Source organism: Leptonotus elevatus, chromosome 18 (genome assembly GCF_054856555.1).
Source record: "Leptonotus elevatus isolate MCC_2025b chromosome 18, RoL_Lele_1.0, whole genome shotgun sequence".
Lineage (NCBI taxonomy): Eukaryota > Metazoa > Chordata > Actinopteri > Syngnathiformes > Syngnathidae > Leptonotus > Leptonotus elevatus.
The window spans coordinates 10,912,491-10,927,334 of record NC_141256.1 but is presented as its reverse complement, the minus strand read 5'-3'; the positions used below and the strand labels follow the sequence as shown (position 1 = coordinate 10,927,334).

The following is a 14,844-nucleotide window of genomic DNA, read 5'->3' as shown; positions in this document are numbered from 1 at the left end:
TATCAGCACAGTCCTATAAAACCAAAAGTAATCGAGCAAAAATAGTAGGGAAGGGAGAGTATCGGTAGTATAGGTATCGGTATCAGGCCGATACCAGACCTTATTTCAAGATATCGGTACGCGTCACGCGTGGCCTCTTGTTGCCGTTTTACAAATCAGGAACTAGAAATAAAAAATTTGAAGAATGGAAAATTGCCATTTACTGTATGTCATGCAATTTTATGTAAAAATGCTGTGTTGGGATGTATAGGTCTTTCTTTAAAAATTAACTATTGTTTTTTGGGGATAACTTTTATGCATTATATATGAAGCGGTATCATTACTCATACTGGTATTGGTCGGAAAAAAAGTGGTACTGATCATCACTAAAAAAAAAAACAGGATGCAAACGTGCCAAAATAAAATCAATAACAGCACTAAACATGCTTTAACAGTATGACTCTGAAACATGCCTGACAAAAGTACTTGGTATACATCAACTTCTTTTTTTTTCATATTCTCCTCTCTTTGGGAATAAGTGTCAACAAAATGTAACACATGCTTTATGTTCACTGATCTGAGATCTCAAGATATTTGCTGATGTCTCACATTGTGATGGTTCAACACCAACATCAGGTTTTCACACAAATCTCGAGGTTCCACAGCAGTCCACGTCTACACACGCACCTTCACACAGCCATCGCCACACAAAACACCGCCAGGCATTTTCATTGTATTATAATCACAGCATCCTGTTTGTGACTTGCTGACATCAGTTCCTGTTTCCTCTTTGATTAAAACGAAGAAATAATGAAATAAATATGCAGAGCATGCCGGCATGGGCCGACAGATTTTCTCACGCACACGTTTTTTTTTTTCCTTCTCCCCAGGAAGCAACAGTGCAAACAGGCGGACTAATCAACTTCTATATTAAAAGGAGGGGAAGCTGACGTTGTGCAGAAGCAGAAGTCTCATCAATTATCACTAGGTGTCAGTAATGAGCCCGTGCACATTGTTATATAAGCTGTGCAAAAGTTTTTCTCCGAGTATTATCATCTTCAGCCCTTGGAATGTATCTCAAGTGTCCAGTGAGCGAGTGACGTGCATTCAGGCTCAGACTAGACATCAAACAGCAACGTCAAAAGTGTCACACACATACTGCCAATTTAGCATGCTTAATTTAGGAAATGTTTTTCCCCTTTCCAGTCAAAGTCAGCAAAGCCTCGATTATCAAGTAATTGCAAAAGATTATCCTAAACGAAAATCTCTTTCAAGAGGTGACTGTGGATGTTTTCCATCCGTGTTTTCCACTGTGTCAGATGCTGACGTACAAAAGGAACATGTCACGCATCAACGCACCTTTGCGGTTTTGTGACTGGCATCTTGTTTTTCCAGTTAAAACCCAAGCTTTCGACACTAAGCTCGGGAGTGCATTCGGTCTAAACATGCTTTAATTGCAGTGGTTTAATGACAGGCCATCATGCAGTGGTTATTTTTGCAAAGATCCGGCAGAGTTCAAGGGCCCAAAAAATATGCACCATTAATGTTTGGAAACGGATTAACCATCAGAAGTCCATGGTTAGGAGGAATGTAGGAAAATAACAATTCAGAAGTTTCAGAGAGACAACTAAGCACTTATATAGTAAACAAGGAAGACAGCTGTAGTTAGGAGGCTACATATATTTGATAACACACCTCTGACTGAGCCAGTGACTGTAATTATCTGATAGCTAAGCAAAGTGCTTGGATTTTTATTTTTATTTTTTTAAATACAGATTTTAATCATGGCCCTAACATTAGTTATGTGAGGCTGACTTTTGTATAACACTGTCAGCAATGTATTACTCCTTTCACAAAAAGTAAATTTTATTTTTGATTGTACAGTACTACTGCAATTGCATCATCTCCGGGGTTGGTAAATTTATACCTCTCTGTCAATTAAACACTTTTATCTTTGTAAATGCAAAGTTGTGAATGACAGCTCTTGTTTTGTTGATTAGATGAGAATGAAATGCATTACTGATAAAAGTGTCCAGTCAATGTATATTTCACTGCTGACCACCAATAAAAGGCCCTAAGTGCCTCTATGTTGGATACTTAAAATAAAACAACATTAAATGTTTTTATTTAATATGTCTATAATCTGCAGTTTAATGTTAACAAAGGAGAAAAATCACAACTGCAAATCTGATGCAATGTCTTTGTGTGTTGCTTGCCTTGCAGTCAGTGCTTTGAAACGTTGAGAAAAGTTGCATCAGCCGCACAAAAACCAGAGGGACAGCGCAGTTAGCCAATCATATTTCGAGTTACGTTGAGTGACAGCTTATTAGCCAATAACGCTAAACCGGAGGGCGTCGCTTTCGCAAACAATTTCAACCAATAAGATCTCTAATTTAATCAAAGGACGGTTCTATTTCAGCACCGAGGAATGTAATTGGTTACACTTCAAACCCGATGTGAATATCGTCATTGCTATTGGTTTATATGGTGACCTGTCCCGCCTACCTATGCAGAAGTGTATAAAAACGCGATTGCTCCTTCGTTGCACCGTCGAGAAAACGCCGTCGGACAAAGACAGAATCCCCGAGACGAAGATTTCCAATAACTTCTCATTATTTAAGACTAGGCGTGTCTTTAAATTTGAATGAAGCCGGCTGAGCAGCTGGCCAAAAGCGCTTGACTTTCTTTTTTTCGACGTGTCGTTAGGCCCCGAGTGGCTAGCGCTACCATGGATTTTTAAAAGGCACTATGCGGTAACTGCAAATGGCGATGCATCGGCAAAATCCTCTGCGCACCCGCGCCCTCGCAACTGCCAAGCAGTTGGGCTCCAGTACCGCTCGCGGTATACCATCAAGCCAACCGGTACCGCTGCTGCTAGACCGGCGGAAGCTAACATTTGTAGCCAGCTAGTTTAGCTTGAGGCCCGAGTGATTCCATCCATACATAGTCTTCTTCGTTAAACGTCGTGCATAAACAAGCAAAATGAAGCCTCAAGACATTCTGGCCACCAAGAGCAGCAGCCTGTGGATCTTCGGCTATGGCTCGCTGGTGTGGAAGCCTGACTTCAAGTACAAGCGGAGCAAAGTGGGCTACATTCAAGGCTACAAGAGACGTTTCTGGCACGGGGACGACTTCCACCGCGGCAATGACAAGTTGGTAAGTCTTAATTGCATTATTTAAAAAAAAAAAAAAAAATGAGTTTTGCATTCCCCCCTGGGCGTTGTCTTACGTGAGCTTTCTTTTCTCTCTACAGCCTGGAAGAGTGGTGACGTTGATTCCTGAGGATGACGTAAGTAGCCCCACTTCCGCTTCCATTTTTGGGCACAGGAAACTAACCATGTCTGCCTAAAATTACCCCCAACACCTTTTAATTAAAGCTTATGAACTCAAACTACATGCATAAAGTGCTATAGCAAAAAAAAGGGTAATATCTGTTTTTGACCGTGTTGTCTTCTTATTCCAGGCAAGCACATGGGGCGTGGCCTTCGAAGTGTGCGGTGCCCAGGTGAAGGAGGCCCTAGAGTACCTGAACGTGCGCGAGGCGGTGCGTGGCGGCTACGTCACAGAGATGGTGTCCTTCCACCCAGAAGAGGGCGGCCCGTCTGTGCCGGCGCTCCTGTACATCGCCACCGCCGACAACCCCTTGTATCTGGGGCCCGCCGCGCCGGAGGAGATCGGCGCCCGCATCGCCGTGTGCGAGGGGCGCACGGGCCACAACCTGGAGTACCTGCTGCGGCTGGCCGCCTTCATGCGGACCAGCTGCCCGCACGTGCACGACCAGCACCTGTTCGCCGTGGAGGCGGCGGCGCTGGCCATGGTCTACTTGATGATGGAGGCCCAGTAGCTCGTAAACGCACAACCGAGGCTTGTCAACTAGTCTGTGTTGATTCATCAAATAACACTAAGCATTGACATCATTGCACTGTAATACTGAACGTTTTTTCTCTTTTTTTGCACAGTTCTATCCATGTGTTAATAGTTACACATGCATTCATTGTTCAGTGTGGGAGGAAAAATTAAAATACCAAGTTATATTGTGTGTTTGTGTGTTTTTTTTTTTTTTTAATGGGGATACACACATGCAATTGCATAATTGCAACACATTTGACAGACATCAACTGACTTTCTTTGAAACTATATTGGAAACTACTTTCAACATTGCTCAGAGTTCAAAGTCAACCAAATAAGAGTGAAAACAGTTACTTGTCTAATGTGTAGTGTCCTGTCTGATTTCCCTATGATTCACTTTAAAACTCAGAAAACATTATTTACATAACAAAATATATTTAAATACACTAATAATTAAAAGCATAACTGAGAATTAAGGCCACTGCCATCAGGATTTGATTCAGAACTCAAATTTTATTTTAAGACTAAATATAAAATAAAAAGTAATGTGTTTTGCACAACATTCTCCTAAGTATTTTTGTTTTTCTAAACAGTTGACTTGTTCGAACATTCTCTATGGAAATATGTCCCAACCAAAATGTAGACTAATTGGAACCACGTGTGTTGCTGGTTCTTAGTTGTTTTTTTAACTCCACTCACTATATGTTTGTAGTTAGCTGGCTCTGTGGAGGTCCTCGTTGCGGTTGTCTGGCAGTTTCCTTTCGAAATAAACATATAGAAATTATTGAAATTGGTATAATTAGCATGCGAAATCGATAGTAGGACATTTGCTAACCCAAGTCACTGAAATACATTCAAACAGTGTCTGACCGAACTATGCGGGAAATGAACTACTATTTAAAGTCCCCAAAGCAATTAAACAAAGGGATGTGGTAGAACGAACTGGTTCTTACGTTTTAAACATTTAACTTCTTACCTAAGTCGTTTTGTTGTCTTTCTTCTTTAAACAAATCCAGCGCCGAAATATTTTTCAATAGTGGGCTCCATAAACACGAGTGTTACAAACTGAGCACACACGCACAGAACTGTGCATTCAAATTTCGAACACCTGCTAAGTGCAATTAATGCTGCATTCGAGGATGGTCTGTTTACCTGAGTTGTTTTTTTCCCAGTTCCGACCTGACAGCGTTCGAGGCGAAAGTAAACAACCAAAATGGCGGATAGTGATAAATTGTTTTTTATTTTGGTCCTTAAAACTCATTTCGACCCTCAGCAAACTTGCCTTCTTGGAATTTTGCTTCATTTATTGTTTTTATCTTATTTCATAAGCATTTCATACAGTTCAGTAGTTCACCGTATAATTTCAAGCAGGGAGTTAGCAGCATACTGTCGCGTACTTTATGTTACGTGGAGTTATGAATAAAGAAAGCTATCTAGTTTGATACTCGAGTAAGTTGTGTTTTACCATTCACGGTCTGTTTCCAAAGGGGTCGCCATTGTAGAGTGACGTCACATTGTAGTCCGTCGGGGTGCTTTTTATTCCCGACTTCGCAAGTGGGATTTCCGAGTTCAAGGGGGCGTTCTCGTACACACTTCAGTTTCTATTAGTTTTGTATTTTTCATATATTTTATATTTGTAGCAGTAGTTCATTTACTACAACCCCATCATGTAATTGTTGTAAAAAAAAAAACACACAGCATGTTAAAGTCTCACAAAAGTGCTTATTTACACACACACACATTCCAAATATTTCCATGCCTCCATTGACATCAATAGTTTTGTAGTCCTTATCTTATCTCGTTACACTCCAAATCAACATTATCGTCTTCATCACACGATGCAACACGTGACAGATTTAGCACTCTTTTATTTCCACGGGACTCTTCCTGTTAGTAAAATGACAAATTCATTTGTCCATAATACACGTGACCTATAAAAATAGACAGGCAGACTTGGGTGGGAAAGCCAGAGACGACGTTGCCTTTGTCATTATGTACACATATTTATATATATGATACAAGAATCATCTACTTGTAGTCACATTTTCACACAAGCCTATGACGGAAACTCACGCAACATCAAAAATGGTCTATGTTCCTCAAGCGCAGGAGCTGCCCCTAACAAAAATAAATCGATATATAGTGACTTCAATACAATGTACACAAGTTTTACAAGTGAATGTCCTATTCACACTTATGGCAAATTGGCTACTCTAAATTGAAATAACTTAATTCCTAGACCACAAACTCTTCGCATTGAAATCAATAATTTTCTATTAGCAGCATTTCTCATTTTGGAACATTTTTACACAACACATTGACAGAAAAATATACAGAAATCCTGCTGGCGTGAGTGTCCGAATGTGAAGACCTGCCACGCTTGTCTTTACAGTAAAAAAAAAGAATAAAATAAAATAGGCGCCTTAGTAGAAAAGCTGCAGACATTTGGGGGTCAAAAGTGAAATGTAGGATGGTCCGCGAATGGTCATTGTGAAATAACATAATGGATGAACGATGAGGGTCGCTGATGCACGAGGAAGGCGTGGCTCAGCGCATTGGACAGCCCTTGGAAGTCTGGAGGCAAGTACTTAAACCGCATTAAAAATCAGCTTGAAAGATATGTGATTCGTGACCATAAGCAATGTGTTGTCATGGAGTCAATACTGTGCTGTTGATTGGTTTAGGCACGAGGGGCGGGGGCGCTTTTGAGGATCACAGTGAGACAAGGTCAGTTGTGTTGTATAGTGGGGGGCGCACTTCGATCAGTGCGTCATTGAGGTCCTTTGCTCTTCCTAACAAGCTGGTGGTGGCCGTGAACAAGTTGCTTGCCCGGGCTCGGGCTCGGGGCGGCCGCTACGCCTCCGCCCTTGGCCTGTGGAGACGAGCCTCTGGCGGGGTTGAAGGCGGGGCTCGGGCCAGAGCGACCTACAGAAGTCTGCAAGGGGTTAGACACGGCCAGGCCCGCTGGAAGAGGAGAGAACATTTTGATTTCAGTAACTTTTATTTCATTTAGACTTTTTATTTTTTAATTAGTAGTAAATTTATTTTGCTAGTTTTTAGTCTTTGAAAATGTTTTTTATTTAACAAGTTGGGGATAATTAAATGACAGAATTCCTTATGTTGAAATCATTAACTGAATACGTATTTTGTTAAGAGTGAAAAGCTGAACTTTTTGACATCTCAGTTGACATCAAACCAACCTTTAGAAACGCTGTAGCCGTACGCGGCGTACGCCGCAGCCGAAGCAGCCGCCGCGCCGGCCATTGCGCCCGCCATTGCCGCCGCGCTGCCCGCTGTTGACTTGCGTCCGCGCCCTTTGCCTCCGGACTTGTGCCCACCACCGGATCCTTTAGGGCGTCCTCGATTACGGCCCGACCTCCCTCTGCCGGGACTGATGGTGTCTGAGGTCAAAATACCTGAACAAGAAGGCAACATGTAGAATCATGGATCCCTAATATTCCTTTATACTGATGGATGTAACGTAATTCTTAAAATAATTTTAGTGCTGTCAAAGCTAAAAGCATTAAGTAATTAAATAATCACAAAAAAATTATTGCATTTATCATGCATTAATGCAAATTAATTACACAGTAATTTTGCATTTAAGCATTTAATAAATGTTTGCGTATGACATTCAGAATATCTGTTCATGTCAAAATTTTGGGGTATTTTTTTTCCCATTTTAAATTATGCAAGTAATTAACCGATTAGAAAAAGAGGAGGATGAGAGCGTGAAGTGGATCAAAAAATGTTGAAGACGTCCTCATAACATTAAATGTCGAAAGAATTAACACATAACAGGTGCTCGTCAAATTTGGCGGGCATAAAATGTTGATGAAAAAAATAGTTTTTAATCAAACGATTAATCACAATTAAATAATCTGATAAAAAACATTTAATTGTTTGACAACCTATATAATTTATTTGTCTAATGATTGGTATTTGTAGATCTACATTTTCTTCCAAATAATTTTCTTTTTTTTCTATTATTATAATTTTTTCTTAATATTTTTCAAATGTTTTGAAATATTTGTGTATTTTTGGTTAAAATATTTTTACATTTTTCTTTTTCCATGGATTATTTTTTTTAGATCAAATAATTGTTGATTACCCAAAACACACACACAATATTTGTTATTTTTCGTTTCGTATTTTAAGATCTTTTAAAAATATATATTAAAAAAAAAGAATCAGAATTTTTTTCCAAAAATACAATTTGAATATTTTCACCTATTGTATTTCTATTTTTCCATAACATTTGGTATATATTTTTTGGGTATAAAATTTTGTAGGTTTATTTTTCCCTAATATTTGGGGGGTCCTTCCCAAATTTGGGGGGATTTTTTTCTTAAATACTGTATACCCATATTTTTTTTCATCTAATATTTTGTGTGTTTTTTCTGTCAAATATTTCCCCCAATGTTTGTATTCTCATAATATGTTGCAGTATTTTTGTCTTTTTTGTTTGTTTTGTTTGTTATCTGGTAAACCGTAGAACCTCAGTTCACAAATTTGATCTGTTCTGTTCCTTCATTTGGGAACTGACTTTTGTAGAGCATTGTGCGTCCCCAGAAAAAAAAAGGCAACAAAAAAGGGAGCTTTTTCCATATTTTCCACATTGTCAGGTGCTATTGTGTGTTAAATGCTCCAGTGGCTTCTCCCTCTCACTGGTATACAAATTCTCCTTCCAAATGTTGAGATCACAAGACCAGAAGAGAACCTATAAGCTGACCTTTGTTACCATGACGACCAAGGGTGAAGCTCGGGAGTGGCTACTACCACCAGCCTTTCATTATAAAACTTGTAGTGTGAATGATGAACCGCAATTTAGCAGGGGAGCACAGTACCGTTTATGTTGTCCGACACGGATCCCGACACGGAGGCGGGGGAGTTGGTGGCGCGCGACTGCGGCGCAGAGGACAGCGGTTCGTCCACGATGACCAGCATGTCGTTGCTGCTTTCGTCCGCCTCGGCGTCCGGTGGCAGAGAGCCGGGCTGGAGCTCACTGCTCAGCGAGATCTGCTGGCCGAAAGGAGCACACAGAGACATACGCACAGGCTGGGGGTCAGGATACATACGTAAGGGATAAGGGGGACAAGGCCCGGTACATTAAAAGGGAGTAATTGAGCCGTAGAGGGTTTGGTGCAGGCAGTAAAGAGGATAACATCAAGAGGATGGGGTGAGGAAGTGAGAAGCTGAATTTTAAAGCACAAGATGGCGAATGAGACACATGAGGTGAGTTTGTGGACGGCTCATGATTTTGACACCCCACCTCGCTAAAGGGACTGGGCATGGCCGAGTCCATCTCCACGCTGATGAAGGAATCGTCGCCATCCGCCGACAAGTTGGAATTGTCGGCTGAGGGCGCGTGCATGATGACCATGTTGGCTTCCTTCCTCCTCTTGCTCTCAGACTCCTCAGTCTTCTTCTGTCACATAAGAAAAAAAAAGTGTCCAGTCTAATTTTTCAGCTACTGTCCAGATTGTGTGGACATCGGATATATGATTCCCGGAGGAGGACGGCTAATGACTCCCTGACCTCACATGTTGCTCGCCATGAGCCAAAATCACTCGTACATTTTAGAACACGAGAGCCTGAGCACTTGGAATTTAAACATCATTTTTATGAAAAATAAACCTCAAGGTAACACAAAACGTCGCCAAGATAGGGTGGACCCGTTAATACAGCACCAGAAAAACAAATCAGTTTGTGAAGTTGATGTTGTTGGCTAGAAATGACATCACAGTTGCTCAGGGCTCAGGTAACGACCAATCACGGTTCAGCTTCAAGTGAGCCGTAAATTACAGCATAAGTCAACCTTAAACATTTCTTGACAATAATATGTTATATGTGACCTCACTAGTCTAAACATGACCTTTTGATTCATATTACATTTGTGGAAAATAAGTTAAGGGGAGAAAATCCAGCCGTTTTTATCCATCTCAGGGGGCGGCCATTTTGCCTGCCACTTGCTGTCGACTGAAGATGACATCAGGCTCAGGGCCCAGGCAACGACCAATCAACTGAGCAACCGTGATGTCATTTTCACTCGGCAGCAAGTGGGAAAATGTCCGCCTTCTGATATTGACAAAAACGGCTGGATTTTGCTGCTTAACTCACGCATCATTAAACAAAAAAATCTTATTTAGACTAGTGGGGCTGCATAAAACCTATTATTATCAAAAATTGGGGCGGGGGGGGGGGGGTGACTTCCCCTTTAAATTACCTTTAATTCCAATGAAAAGCTCGAATTGAAGGTCAATTACTCAAAATGACTCATCTTAACTCCGCATGGAAATTTTCCAACCCTTTTGAGGCTCCTCGCAGTCGTACCTTCTCAGCATACTTCTCCCTCTTCCTCTTGCGCTCCTTCACCTTGCTGCTCTCCTCTTGCTGTCGCTTCTCCTCCTGTCTCTGACGCACTACACATAGAAACATGGATTTAAAAAAACAATTAAGATCCCTCCGTGTGTTTGTTAAAGATTTAAAAAAAAAACAACAACAACTCACGTTTCTTCTCAAGCTCGTCATCGTCCAGGAGCAGGCTGACCACCTCCTTGGGTTTGAGCGTGTCAGGTTTGAAGTTACCTCCTGATATCACCACCCTTTGGATCTAACCACAAAGAAACTTTGGAAACGTAGCACTTAGCCAGCATGTGATTGACATCTTCTTGATTCCAGACCTCGCTCTTCTCTTTGGCCCGCTGCAGGATGCGCTCCTCGATGCTCCCCTGGCAGATGAGTCGATAGACGGTCACCTGCTTGGTCTGGCCCAGCCGGTGGGCCCGGTCCATGGCCTGCTGGTCCACGGTGGGGTTCCAATCGCTGTCGTAGAAGATGACCTGGAAGAAGACGAGGAGGAAGAAGGCTGAGTCAAGAGACGTTCCAAGCGAGCTGTATCTTAAGATCTACTTTGAAAGTGTATGATCATGTAAAATGTTGACGTTGAGTGTAAATGTGACTTGCAGTGTCCGCAGCGGTCAGGTTAATGCCGAGCCCGCCGGCTCTGGTGCTGAGCAGGAACACAAAGATGTCCGTCCTAATTGGAGACAGTGAGATGAGGAGGAAGACAAATTAATATGTATAACAAATTACAATCGGAGGATTTTTGGATTTAAATGAGAACGCTACTCCATAACGAATGTCCACCTACCGACTCTGAAAGTCTGCCACCATGTCTCTACGCTCGGAGATCTTCGAGGATCCGTCCAGGCGCATGTAGGTGTGCTTGCGGTAAACCATGTACTCCTGAAATGGAAAACAAAGATTTCTTGTAAATAAACACTTCTGGAGTGCCTGCCCTCTAAGTCAGTGTGAAATGACACAATCACGTAAATCTTTTTTAAAAATACACTTTGTGAGCGAACCGCACAGTAACAGTCCAATTGAGTTGGGGCCAAAGTGGGGGAACCCAACATAGCCAAAACATGACTGCCTCCTACAGGACGGGAGTGGAACAGTATATAGTTGGACGTCTCATGAAAATGCAGACCTTTGACCTACCCCGCTGTGAAACATGACGGTCAGCATCGCATCAAAACTCACTGCCCTCGATAATCATTACTGATGATAGCCATGATTTTACACAATGTAACCCCCCCCTCTGTAAACCAAAGTAATGACAAGACCAGCTCTCCTCTCTCTGACTTCCATCCCAACTGGCCCATCTGTTCCGAGTGAAGGTTACATTAACGGCCATTAGCGCTCGCCAAAATGCCGCCTTTGGATTTGCGTTTAATTTCTGAAGCTAATAGCAATCTTTGTGTTTTTGTTCCTAATAATTGAACATTATTTGACATTTTAATAGCGCATGGAAGAATCCACTTGTCACATCAAGGTTGGATATTTTGTACGACTTAAAGAAGACAGAAGGTCAAACAGTCGTTTGGGCATTGTAATTTAATTTACTTTATTACTTAGTGACCTTTTCTTTTTTTTAATCTTGTGCTCCACAAATATGTCATGTATAAAAACGCAAAACTAAAGCAAAGCATTGTTCTGGAAAAAATAAAAACAAATACAAAACTAGCAAACCCACTCTAAAAACATTGTGTTTTCTATACGTTTAGTCTTTGGTTTCCAACCCCGACTGACAGCAGGTTGTAAAGCTCCTCACAGTTATGACAGTGGAGGAAACAAGGCATGCGGGGAACATAAACTCGCTGAGAACACACCCTGACGACATTTACTGTTTCCAGGCCAAAATAATGCAATTTTGGACTTTTATTATTTCAGCTAGCATTTGATGGGGAACAGTAAAAATAAATAAATAAAACATAAGAAAATAAATCATAATCACTGATCCATTCTCCTTCTGGGGTCTTCCAAAGGTAAAATCATAACATTTTCACCCCTTACTGCTGTGATAAATGATATATTGACAAAAGTATCCAATCATGCATCCATTTTACAGCGCTTTTCCTGATTGAGCTGGATTTCAGTGGCTTGGGCAAGAATCAGGATACACCCTGGACTGGTTGCCAGGGCACACCTACGTTGACAGCTATGGACAATCCTCAAGCAACATAACATGCATGTTTTATTATTTCAATTTTTTAGGTGAAGTACAGTATTCCGTTGGCTCGTTTGCAGCACCAATTGGTCATTAGTGGTAGCGTTCTAGAGTGGTGTAGATGCTAAAATGTATTTGGCATTCTGTCGTTGTGGTGTTCCACAAGGTTCCATTTTGGAGCCCATGCTGTTTTAATTGTATTTGCTGCCCTTGGGTTCCATTTTAAGAAAGCATGGTATTTCCTTTCACTGTTATGCAGATGACACTGAGCAAAAAGCACACTTTCTCATTAAGACCACTTTTGTCCTGTCTGGAGGAAATCAAGTATGGGTGGCACTGAATTTATTGAATTTCAGTTCAACAGAACAAACTAACATTAACAACTTAGTAGACTTCATTGATGCAGAAACGAAATTTGTAGTCCTGTAAAACTGTAAGTGGAAAAGCCACATACTCAAAATTATCAAATTTGATCTGGTTTGTTGTAAAGAAAACCTTTCAAATTTGACGCTTCATCCCAACACTGATATCTAAACGTTTGCAAGAATTTCAAGCTCTCGTGAGAAATTGTCTCGCAGTGCTTTGGCAGCAATGTTATTCTTCTCCAGGCCACCCAGGTCTGTGTGATCCATCACCCCGGCGACACCGCGGGAGCGAACAGCCGACCGGCGACGAAAACAATGATGCTAATGACAGAGATTAGCATCCAGCGCTCCTTCGCTCATCAACTCCTTCTGCAACTGACCTCAGGAGCCGGGTTGCTCCGATGCCTCATTTTGAGTAAGGGGCAGAGGGGTCTTTAACCCATTAGGGGAGGTGACGTTGCCACCGACATCCATTACTGTATGAGGTCACCGGCAAACAATGTGTGTGTTCTCAGCACTGTTTTTTCATGCGGCCCTGCATAGCGAGGCAAAAATGCGCAAATACTAGATGCCCACCTAAAAATGTTTATCATTGTTTAGTAGTTCAAATCTTAAATATACCCCAAACTATGATCACAAAATATAAAATGTTTACAAATGCAGCTTCGCAACCTTTAAAAATACCAATTGCTACTTTTCTTTGAGCCCTCTTAATTCTGTTTTAGACGTTTTGTTTTTTTACTCACAGAGATAGTCATAAAAAAAAAAAGAAGCACATTTGACTGCAACAGGGTTGACCTTCAGGCAAGAAAAACACCATCAATTGTTCTATTTCATCTCAATCATCTCTCTTTTTTGTCTTTTGACGTAACCTACCCTCGAGGCTCTTGCCACTCCCGTCGCCCCCGCCCCTCACCCATCTGGCTTCTTCCTTGTCCCCTCCAGATGAGACCCCGCTCGTTAACCCGGACCTGTTAATTAGCTACCTAATGAGTGCGCTAACGAGGGACCGGCAGGCTGATTAGAGGGCATCGGAGGGGGATGGGGGGGCATGGGGGTCTTCTGAACCCATTAAAACAACAGGCTTAGATGCACCTGACAGTCAAATTTTTAATGGGCATGTCTTAAATTCTGCTATGAATAACACATGAATCTAAACGACAGCACTTAGGGAGGGGCGCAGCTATGAATCCTGATTAGGATTGCTCAACCTCAATGTATGTATATGAAGGATGAGATTTGGGGTGGGTTCTTGCAAATGGATGTTTAAGAAAGGATTTATATGTTCTGTGAGTGTGTGGTGCGCGTGCGTGTTTCTACCTCGAGCAGGTCGATCATGCGGGTCATCTGGGAATAGATGAGGACTCTGTGTCCCTGGGCCTTTAGTCGACTCAGCAGGATATCCAGGGTGTGAAGCTTGCCACTTTCCGTGATTAGACTCTCCTTATCTGCGGGGCAAGGAGACACAGATTATTTGACATAAAGTCAAAATTTATTAACTAATGTCCAAAAGACTTAATCTTGACATTTAACTTGACAATTCTCTGCCATGAATATATGAAGAGAAAAAAAAATACATAAAAGTGAGAAAAAGAGAGGGGAAACACATACAGTATGACCAATGATATAAACCTCTATATTATGTTTTTTTAATAAAAAATAAAAAAAATATATATATATAAAAAATAAAAGAAATAAAATAAAAAATCTAATACTTTTTCTATATCGGTATACAATTGTTTCCTTCTGTCTACCGTCACTAACTGAGGATCCCTTGTGCTTGACATTTTTGTTTTGTCTTTTTTCTTTCTTTTTTTTTAACAAAATATGTTTTTGGGGTCAAATATTCTATAATATTTCAAATATTCTGTCAAATTTTTTATTTTTCGTCTATTTAATAGATTTTTTTTTTCTATTTTTGTCATAATATTCTGTATTTTATGATCAAATATATTTAAAAAAAAATTATGGTTATTTTTTCACATTGTGTATTTTCATGTGATATTGCATTTATATTTTGACTTTGTTTTCACAATAAACATACATAAATATAAAACAATTAATATAAAAATAGTAAGTATGGGCTGAACTGAGCATGTCTTCCTCTAGTTCACTGTGCGCCCTTTGTAACCTTGAAAC

At 40.9% G+C, this 14,844-nt stretch overlaps 2 protein-coding genes and 1 long non-coding RNA gene across 6 annotated transcripts in view; 1 reads left to right on the top strand and 2 right to left on the bottom strand.

The window, feature by feature from the left end:
* LOC147158578 (uncharacterized) overlaps positions 1 to 4,931 on the bottom strand; it is a 71,952-nt gene extending 67,021 nt beyond the window's left edge. The window contains exons 1-2 of the long non-coding RNA XR_015090649.1: positions 4,805 to 4,931; positions 4,528 to 4,586 (exon numbers count right to left, since the gene is read on the bottom strand). This is a non-coding gene — a long non-coding RNA (uncharacterized LOC147158578). The remainder of the gene's footprint in view (positions 1 to 4,527; positions 4,587 to 4,804) is intronic.
* Positions 2,495 to 4,018, top strand: chac1 (ChaC, cation transport regulator homolog 1 (E. coli)). Its single transcript, XM_086061128.1, has 3 exons — positions 2,495 to 3,135; positions 3,233 to 3,268; positions 3,443 to 4,018. The coding sequence occupies exons 1-3, from the start codon at positions 2,962 to 2,964 to the stop codon at positions 3,821 to 3,823; spliced, it is 591 nt and encodes a 196-aa protein (XP_085917254.1). The 5' UTR covers positions 2,495 to 2,961; the 3' UTR covers positions 3,824 to 4,018.
* A 599-nt stretch (positions 4,932 to 5,530) lies between the features above and the next one.
* The window catches only part of ino80 (INO80 complex ATPase subunit), a 31,332-nt gene continuing 22,018 nt past the window's right edge, over positions 5,531 to 14,844 (bottom strand). For 3 of the 4 annotated variants that reach the window (XM_086060401.1, XM_086060402.1, XM_086060403.1), the window contains 10 exons: positions 14,026 to 14,153; positions 10,982 to 11,076; positions 10,795 to 10,867; positions 10,512 to 10,670; positions 10,339 to 10,441; positions 10,162 to 10,250; positions 9,101 to 9,256; positions 8,676 to 8,847; positions 7,029 to 7,244; positions 5,531 to 6,792 (listed from right to left, as the gene is read on the bottom strand). In XM_086060401.1, coding sequence (XP_085916527.1) covers positions 6,599 to 6,792; positions 7,029 to 7,244; positions 8,676 to 8,847; positions 9,101 to 9,256; positions 10,162 to 10,250; positions 10,339 to 10,441; positions 10,512 to 10,670; positions 10,795 to 10,867; positions 10,982 to 11,076; positions 14,026 to 14,153 — 1,385 coding nt within the window. In that variant the 3' untranslated portion in view covers positions 5,531 to 6,598. The remainder of the gene's footprint in view (positions 6,793 to 7,028; positions 7,245 to 8,675; positions 8,848 to 9,100; positions 9,257 to 10,161; positions 10,251 to 10,338; positions 10,442 to 10,511; positions 10,671 to 10,794; positions 10,868 to 10,981; positions 11,077 to 14,025; positions 14,154 to 14,844) is intronic. The other variant, XM_086060404.1, reaches the window with a different exon arrangement.